This window comes from Triticum aestivum, chromosome 7A, assembly GCF_018294505.1.
Source record: "Triticum aestivum cultivar Chinese Spring chromosome 7A, IWGSC CS RefSeq v2.1, whole genome shotgun sequence".
NCBI lineage: Eukaryota > Viridiplantae > Streptophyta > Magnoliopsida > Poales > Poaceae > Triticum > Triticum aestivum.
Window position 1 is genome coordinate 562,306,097 of NC_057812.1, and position 9,442 is coordinate 562,315,538.

At 44.2% G+C, this 9,442-nt stretch overlaps 1 protein-coding gene across 1 annotated transcript; it reads left to right on the forward strand.

Moving 5' to 3' along the window:
- Positions 1–3,783: 3,783 nt before the first annotated feature.
- On the forward strand, positions 3,784–8,988 carry LOC123148254 (protein FMP32, mitochondrial). Its single transcript, XM_044567639.1, has 7 exons — positions 3,784–4,179; positions 4,323–4,454; positions 4,541–4,600; positions 6,656–6,732; positions 6,821–6,877; positions 8,548–8,614; positions 8,696–8,988. Exons 1-7 carry the CDS (start codon positions 4,018–4,020, stop codon positions 8,813–8,815), a joined length of 675 nt encoding a protein of 224 aa, XP_044423574.1. The 5' UTR covers positions 3,784–4,017; the 3' UTR covers positions 8,816–8,988.
- Positions 8,989–9,442: the final 454 nt, after the last annotated feature.

Below are 9,442 nucleotides of genomic sequence, written 5' to 3' on the forward strand. Positions count from 1 at the left end.
CCATGTATTCCATAAATAGTCATACGTGCTTTATTAAAAGAACTTGCATGACATCTTTTGTCCTACCCTCCCGTGGCAGCGGGTCCATATTGGAAACTAAGGGATATTAAGGCCTCCATTTAATAGAGAACTTGAACAAAGCATTAACACATAGTGAATACATGAACTCCTCAAACTACGGTCATCACCGGGAGTGGCCCTGGTTGTTGCCACTCTGGGGTTGCCGGATCATGACCGTAGTAGGTGACTATAACTTGCAAGATCGGATCTAAAACATGGATATAATGATGAATTCATAAACGGTTCAGATCTGAAATCATGGCACCCGGGCCCAAAGTGACAAGCATTAAGCATGACAAAGTCATAGCAACATCAATCTAAGAACATAGTGGATACTAGGGATCAAGCCCTAACAAAACTAACTCGACTACATGATGAATCTCATCCAACTCCTCACCGACCAGCGAGCCTACGAAGGAATTACTCACTCCCGGTGGGGAGCATCATGGAATTGGTGATGGAGATAGGTTGGTGATGACGAAGATCAAAGATCCCCCTCTTCAGAGCCCAAACGGACTCCAGATCTGCCCTTCCGAGGAAGAACAGGGCTTGGCGGAGGCTCCATCTCGTGGATCGTGATAATTCTTTCTCCCTTATTTTTTCTGGAATAATGTGAATTTATAGTATCAGGGGGTCATCAGCGGGGCCACCAGGCGGGTGCAACCCACCTGGGCGCGCTAGGAGAGTGGGACGCGCCCTGGTGGGTTGTGCCCACCCAGGGGCCCTCTCCGGTGGGTCTTGGCTCCAGAAATTCTTATTATTGGTATAAAAAAATCCTCAAAAAGTTTCGTTCCATTCCGAGAACTTTTATTTCTGCACAAAAACAACACCATGGTAGTTCTGCTGAAAACAACGTCAGTCCGGGGTTAGTTTCATTAATTACAGTCCAAAACAAGAGAAGAAGCGTGAGAAAAATTAGATACGTATCAACCCCAGAACAACAATTGTGATTCTTCCTTCAAGAACATCAATCTATCACATAGGGAGCCCCACCGGACCGAAAACATCGATCAACATTACATGTATCGGAAGTCATGCCGAAATGTCCGAGTACTCAATATGTCCTACTTTTTAGCAAAAGTCCTGCCAAAATCTACAGAAAAATTTATTCATGACCTTTGCCAAAACTAGGACATATCGAGTGCCTGAAATTTGTCAAAACGGAAATTAATCAACATTCTGGCAACACATAGGAACTTGTAAGATCCCTGCAAAACATTCCTGGTCATGACCTTTTGCCATGTGCCAAATTTATGCTCAATGAGCTATATAAACATTTGTGGACCATACAAATGAAACGACCATAAAAAAAATCCCAAACTAGCACATAGTACTACATTTTATAAAGATTTAACAAAAAATTCTAAACTACCACATAGTACTACATCTTATTCAACCATACAAATCTGGGAGGAAGAGTGGGGGAAGGGGAGGGAGGAGGGAGGAGGGAAGAGTGGAGGAAGAGGAAGGAGGTCTGGTGCCCTGGTAGGGGAAGGAGGGATGGAGGAGGGCCGGTGCCCCGGTAGTGGAAGGGAAGGAGGGAGAAAGGAGGAGGGCCGGTGACCCGGTAGGGGAAGGGAAGGAGGGAGAAGGGAGGAGGGACGGTGCCCCGGCAGGGGAAGGGAAGGAGGAAGGAGGGTTACCTCAGTAGGGGGCGGCGACAATGCGGGGATGGCGGCGACGACGGGAGGAGGAGCAAGAGCGAGGACGAGAGATGGAGGGAGAGTGAGGAGAAGGGGTGAGGAATGGGCGGCAGAGAGAGAATACAGATGCTGCACTTAGTAGCAGCATGGGGCATGGGCACCGGGCTACTGCTAATCCCAGTAGTTGTAGCGCAGAGCGCGGTGGACCGCGCCACTACTAAGTGGCCTGTCTCGAGGAACGGTGGGGACCACCTAGCAGTAGCGCGGGGTAACGGAGCCCGCGCTAGTGCTAATTTCTACTATTAGCGCACTTTTTAGCCCACACTACTACCATGTAGCAGTAGCACGGGGCATATAACCCGCGCCACTATTATGTGATTGCCTATAGGGGTTTTCCAAGTAGTGCTTGGATCTGCCTATTGCTATGTGCTTCCTGCATTATGGCTTAACTCCCCTGCAAATTCGTGTGAAGTGGGTAGCTCAGATCAATGTAGCATACTTTGAACTGTTGTTATGAGTAAGATCAGTTCCGAACTCTATCAGTGCGAGCCTTTGTTGTAATGTGAATGTTTTATAATTTGTTTGAAGGTTGTATCCTGAATCCGTTGCCATTCGGATAACAGTGACCCCATACGTATTAAACCCCTAGGCGACCTGATAATTATTTGTTAGATGTCTTGTGTTGTATATCGCTATAAACAATTATTATCTGGATCATACCATGGTTAGCATCACCGAGTCACATTCGAAGGCAGGCTCTCATAGCTCCGATTTTGCAAGGCGTACTCGTCGCGCCAAGCGTACTGTTTCAAAAAGTGGACAGTGCTTCAAGTGTGTTCTGAAGAAAGGCAAGTAGAAGGAAGTACATGAGCAGCTGAAAGGTGGGATCAAAGATGTGAAACACCTTGAGAAAAAGATGGTGGACAAGGCAACTATTGTTGTACCTAGACGAAGGTTGGATTGATTTTTTCATTCATGATCTTTTCTCGAGTTTGTGATTATATTTTTTGAATTCATGAACTTATGTTGATTTCGGAATATTTTTACAATTCATGAACAATATTTTGAATTCATGAACATTTTTCAAACCTGTAAACATTTTTTATAAATTCATGAACATTTTTGAATTCACAATTGTTTGAATTCATGACTTTTTCAACTTAAAATTAAACAGACCCAAATGAAAAAAAAAACAGGCGTGAGCTTTTGTCGCTAGCTTTGACTGTGCTTGCTGGGCCAGGCGCCCCGGCCCATGTGGTGCAGGCGACGCGTGGAGGTCCCGTGGGCTACCTACCATTGCTCGTATGGACCACTAAGATAAAATAAAAAAACCATTGCTCGTATGGTGCTGGGCAGACGCGGCGAGGCGAGGCGCACGTCGAAGCGTGGACGGCGACGCCTAGGGAAGCGCGGGCGACGCGGACTCGGCCGGTGGATTCATCGTCCGTGGATGGGGACCCGTGCGAGTCAGCCAAGGAGACGAGCATTTTGCCTCGTTGAACACGTTTACCCGAGCAAATCCAATACTCCATCACCGTCAAATCATCATCGTCCGCCACTTCGCCGGTCACCAGCCCGTGGCCGCCCTACCCAACCGGTCGGGTCGGACCAACGCGGACCAGGCTGGGAGACCACCACCAGTCACCAGACCAGGGTGGCATTTTTTGGCATGCATATTGCATCCGATTCCTTTTTTTTTTTGCGAATACTACATTCGATTGCATTCTGTAACGAATATAGAGATTTCCCGCAAAAAGAAAATTAAATAGATTTCGCTCCGCGTAACCGCACTGCTTCAGATTCCGGTTGTTCAACAATATTCTGCGTCACGTCTAGGACTTGCGAAACATTTGCAAACAAACCCACGGAAGAGAAAGAATAGCAGCTGCACCGCACCACGCGTAGAACCGAGGGCTGTTTCACGAAACCAACAAACGAGAAGGGGGAACAAACACGAAGCACGGAAGCGGTTGCTAGTTTTCTTCCCAAACACGTTCTCCTCTTCCGCTTTCCCCCCTGGGTCCTCGGCGTCTTCTTCTTCTCCACGCCTTGCCATCCTCCCGACCTCCTCCGCCTCCCACCGTCTCCCTTCCCCACCTTTCCCAAATTAGCACCGCCCCCGCCTCCAACCCCACCACCGCCACCCTCCCTCAAACCAAGCCGAGCCGCCCGAATCCGGCACCGCCCGCCCGCTTATAGCCCGGCCCGACCGCCCCGCACCGACCCCGCGCCCCGCCCGCCCCCCTCCCCGTCCGCCTCCTCCGCCCACGCGCCCCCGTCTCCTCCGGTCGACGCCTCGCGCGGGGGGGAGGAGATGGCCGCAGCGGCCGCCGCGGCGTGCAGGCGCGGCCTGCTCCTGCACAACCATCACCACCAGTGGCCGACGCGGTGGGCCGGCCCCGCCGCCGCCCGCAGCATCTCGCAGCTCGTCAAGACCAACGGCCGCCGCGCCTTCCTCGTCGACACCCTCGCCCTGGTAACCTACTTCACCTGCCACGCTTACTACTGCCATCCGCCTACGGAATGGCAGCTGTTTGTGGGAATTGGCGCCCCGGAGGTGCTCGACGAAATGCAATGCTGAGATCGCGTGCGCGCGTGGGTCATCGCGTTGGTTCGCAGGTGAGGAAGCTGGAGTCGCAGGGCGTCCCGACCAAGCAGGCGGAGGCCATCACGTCCGCCATCACGGAGGTCCTCAACGACAGCCTCGAGAGCATCTCCGAGTCCTTCGTCTCCAAGGCCGAGATGCAGAAGGTAACGCCAGTCACCTTCTGACTGTATTTCTGGTGGGGATGGACAGCTTACTCATCTGTTTCCTGCTTTTGATTTGCCGTGTGCAGAGTGAGATGCTGCAGGAGGCCAATATCTCCAAGTTCAAGTCGCAAGTGCAGAGCTCGCAGGTATGCTTGGAACCAAACTGTTTGTTCGATGTGAATTTGATGACCACTGACGTTTGTAGAAGCTGTTGTTCTTATGGCTGTTGTTGCCCTTCTGTTGAACTTCATCATATAGCTTCTACAGTTTCTACTTGCCATTGTTTCTCACTTGGTTATTCTGCATTACTCCATTTTGTGATTTTCTGTTGGTACCTTCAAGATGTAGCCCCCATTTGGCTTATAAGCGTTTTGTTTGTGCAAATAGCTTGGTTCGTATGTAATTAGGACTTCATCATTAGCTTGTACAAGTTCTACTTAGCATTGTTCTCTCTGGGTTATCCTGCATTACTTCATTTCGTGATTGTATGTTGGTAATTGGAAGAAGTAGCCCTCATTTGGCTTATAACGATTGATTTGTGCAAATAGTTGGCATGTACTTCCTCCGTTCGGAATTAACTGTCGCTGAAATGAGTGAGTCTACACACTGAAACCCGTCTAGATACACTCATTTCAGTGACAGTTAATTCCGAACGGAGGTAGTAATTAGGGTTTGGGGTCACCGTTTGCTCCAATGCCCAATCATTCTGTGCTATTTGATCTTAATAGACCTATTAGGTTACTGTTGTTGGCACTTTACTGTTTTGGACTCCCCGTGTTGTAGAAGCGTCTAATCTGACAGTATTGGCTTGTTTCGTGTCCTTCACATGTACATTTTATTTTTCTTGTTTAATTAATGTTATCTCTTACATAGTCTGCCATAATTTGTTTTTTCATTAACATCTCACCTTGTAGAAGTGAGATTAGTAGGTTTTTCTAGCTCTTACCATGGAGCACATGTATTCACATGTTCTATCCTGTTGTTTCACCTAAAGGATAATTTGGTTCACATTGATGTTTGTTTTTTCTGATAAAGTTTTGTTTGAACCTGCAAATGCTACCAAATCTCTAAACAATCTTCAACACAATATAAGGATTGTTTTATCTTTATTCTTTAGCCAAAGTTTATTAACTTGCATTTCTGCCATTTGGTATTCAAATGTACAGTATTTCTAATATGTAGTGTTCTTGATTCTGGAAAATGTACGCTGATTAGTGATTAGTATTTCCATGGCAATGAACTCTCATTCAGCTAATTAACCAATATTGCGGAGACAGAACTGAGACTCTCCATTCCTCTAATAAGTCACTCTTTAGAAATATTTTCGTACTCACCCCACAGCTTTGGATTTGTTGATCCGTAGATTTGAAAGGATTATTTTGATCTTTATCCTTTAGCCAAAGTTTAGCAACCTGCATTTCTGCCATTTAGTACGCAAATGTATACTATTTCCAATCTTTAGTGTTCTTGATTCTTGAAAGTATGATGATTAGTGATTAATATTCCCATGGCAATGAACTCTTGTTCAGCTAATTAACCAATGTTGCGGGGCAGAACTGAGACTCTCCACTGAACTCATGAACTCTCATTCTACTAATAAGTCACTCCTTAGAGATGTTTTCGTGCTCACTCGACGGTGTTGGATATGTTGATCAGTAGATTTCAAAGGAAAGAAGAAAAAAATAGCTTATTCAGCGAATAAACTAAAAGTGCTGTCTGGATGTTACTGCTGTGTGGCTTATTGACTTTCAGTTTTGTTTTGCTTTGCACAATGCTTGCAATGGAAATGCTCAGCATTGTAGAAACATGTGTACATGCCAAAAAGACTTGACCAAAAGGCTAATTAAAGATCACTGGTGCTTGCAATGGAAATGCTCAGCATTGTAGAAACATGTGTACATGCCAAAAAGACTTGACGAAAAGGCTAATTAAAGATCACTGGTGCCAATGCAACACATTCTGTGTGGGCCATATTTGCATTGGTTGCAGGTCATAAACTCCTTTTTCAATCTATTGGTATTTGTAACTTCTGTTTTGTTGAACCTTTCTCATGCACTTATTTCTCTATATGGAGTTTGGTTGGAGCAAAAATATGTTTAATAATTACTACAACATGTGACTTACAATTGTCCATGTTAATCAGAACTTGTGTTCTTATTTTTTACTAAATAAGCTCATGAGTGGGAAGTTTCTGTATGCAGGAAAACCATTTCTCTTTGTTACAGCGGGAGACTGAAAAACTCCGTGGAGACATTGATAAGATGAGGAGTGAACTGAAGTGAGTATGAACTTCTGCATTCATGAGCTGTTTATACCACAAATTTTAAATTGCATACTCAACCTAATGGTTATTTTGTGTGAAACAGGTATGAGATTGACAAGGTCACTGCAGGGCAGCGGTTGGATCTGAACCTTGAAAGAGGGTAAGATTACATATCTATTTTTTTATATGCTGCACGCACTATCCTTGCAATTGGCTAACAGTCTTGCTAACTATTTAAGCATCAGAAATCATAGTTTAGAATAAATAATCAAAGAATGGTCAAACTTCTCACTTCTAAGACCATCTGATGTCTGTGTCCAGCATCTTTGAGCTTTTGGCCTCGTGGCCTTTAATTTGGACTGCTTATCTGTTCTATGCAATTATTAATCACTTCGGTGTGTAACAAGACATTGCCATTCAGTGTCTTAACTATTAAGTTTTGGGACCAACCTACAGAGTGTTTAAGATAAAATTCGGTTTGCTGTATTGAACTTTCACCATTTACTTTTGGTCGGTTTCCTCATAATTTCTCTTAGCAAAATTCTCCAATGGTCAGGATGCATGTAGCATACATGATCATTAACTCTTGGCTTGCTGATCTTACTGCACATGTTGAGTCATGACATTGATTAACCGGACTGTCTAGATTTATATTGCTATCTTGAGAATTCCACTGCCACCCTTTAACCCTTAATGGCATTTTAAGTTTTTAAGTACATTTATAGTTGATTTCTGAAGTATTAATGAGTTATGGGAGAATGAACTTTTTGTAGAATAGTTCCAAATAGTGCAGGCTAGCGGCAAGTGGAACCTTAATTCTTCTCCCCCTTAGCCCCCATTGACCTTTCGAAAATGAAACAAAGTAGTTTCATCTATTAGTGTTTATACACTGGGCATTACTTATTTAAAAATGACAATTCCAGTGTTGGTCTGTCTTTATCACATTTCCGCCACAATAATTAAGATTGTTTTGTTTGTCTTATCTGACCAAGACACATCTATGTAACAGCTCTCGCTGACTATTGAAGCATCAGAAAGTATACTTTATTTGAATTTATGTAAGAATAAATAATTGAGGAATTGTTAAACTTCTCACTTCTAAGATTGTCTGATGTATACGTGGCCATCGTCTTTGAGTCTGTTTGTGGCCTTGTGCCCTTTAATTTGGACTGCTTGTCTGTTCTATCATTCTATGCAATTATTGATCACTTCTATGCGTAACAAAACATTGTCAGTCAGTGTTCAAGTTTTAGGTCCAACCTAGAGTGTTTAAGGTTAAATTCGGTTTGTTGTATGAACTTTCACCTTTTACTTTTTGGTCGGGCTGCTCATAATTTCTCTTGACAAAATTCTTGGATGGTCAGGATGCAAGTAGCATATTAACTCTTGTCTTAATACACCATTAAGTGTCTAGGTTTATATTTATAATCTTAAGAATTCCAGTGCCACTTTTTAATACTTAATGGTATATTAAGACTTTAATTACATTCTAGTTGATTTTTAAAGCATAAATGATTAATGGTATATAAAGACTTTAATTACATTCTAGTTGATTTTTGAAGCATAAATGAGTTATGGGAGTCGGAGAACGAACTTTTTTGTAGAACAGGCCAGGCTAGCAGCAAGTGGGAACCTTAATTCTTCTTCCCCTTGACCCCCATTGACCTTTTGAAAATGAAACAAAGTAGTTTCATCTATTAGTGCTTACACTGGGCATTACTTATTTACTTCCATGACAATTCCAGTGGTTGCTCTGTCTTTGTCATGTTTCTGTCACAATTATTAAGATTGTTTTGTCGGTGTTATATGATTAAAACATGATTGCTCCAGGCGCATACGTGATGAGCTCGCCAAGCAGAATGAAGAAACCACAGATCTCACCACAAAGCTTGACAAGGTGAGCAAAAGTGCCTGCATGTGTGGGCCTTTGGCATCACCACTTTATCATAGACATAACTGGATCCTTCTGTTTCTGCAGGAAATTCATTCACTGAAGGCCCAGCTGGAGGCAGCAAAGTATGATGTCATCAAATACTGCATAGGTACCATCGTTTCGATATCAGCCGTTGGACTCGCCGTTCTCCGCATCGTGATGTGAACCCGAACACATGTTCTTTCGTTTACCCATTTATCCATGGAGGCCACAAAGAGGATAGTTCCGATTCTGTTCCTAGTTTTTTCAATGGGGGCAAAACTTGGTCAGGGGAATGCTGTAACATCTGTAAGATAGATCGACCTGCAGAAGGAATATACAACCGAAATGATTCTTTACCTGTGCTTGAGCTTTGTGGTATTGACGCTTAACTAGCATGCTTCCCCAGTCTCTGCCGACGCGGAAGTCACTGTTGTGTTGCAATTAACACGCTGTGGACATCTAATCCTAGCAATGAAGGAAGACTTGATATTTCCCTATCTGATAGGAGTATTTCTTTCGCTGCTGGTTTCCTTCTCCTTTTAGCTGTCGCCAACACATGTTTGAGCTGCTGTTGGTTACAGGGATGCTTGGCGGCATATAAACTCGATTCCCTACACAGGGCTGCTTGTCGTGGTCTACCATCTCAAAACTGGTGCTTGGCCAAGTTTTCGTGATACCCAAAATTGGTGTTCGTAGCATCGTAATTGCTCCTGCATGTACTGCGAATATGTCGTGCACTCAAACCCCAACTCCCCAAATTTTGTCTGGCTGTGCATGGAAAAAGAGGACTAGTGCTAGTTTAGACTTTGG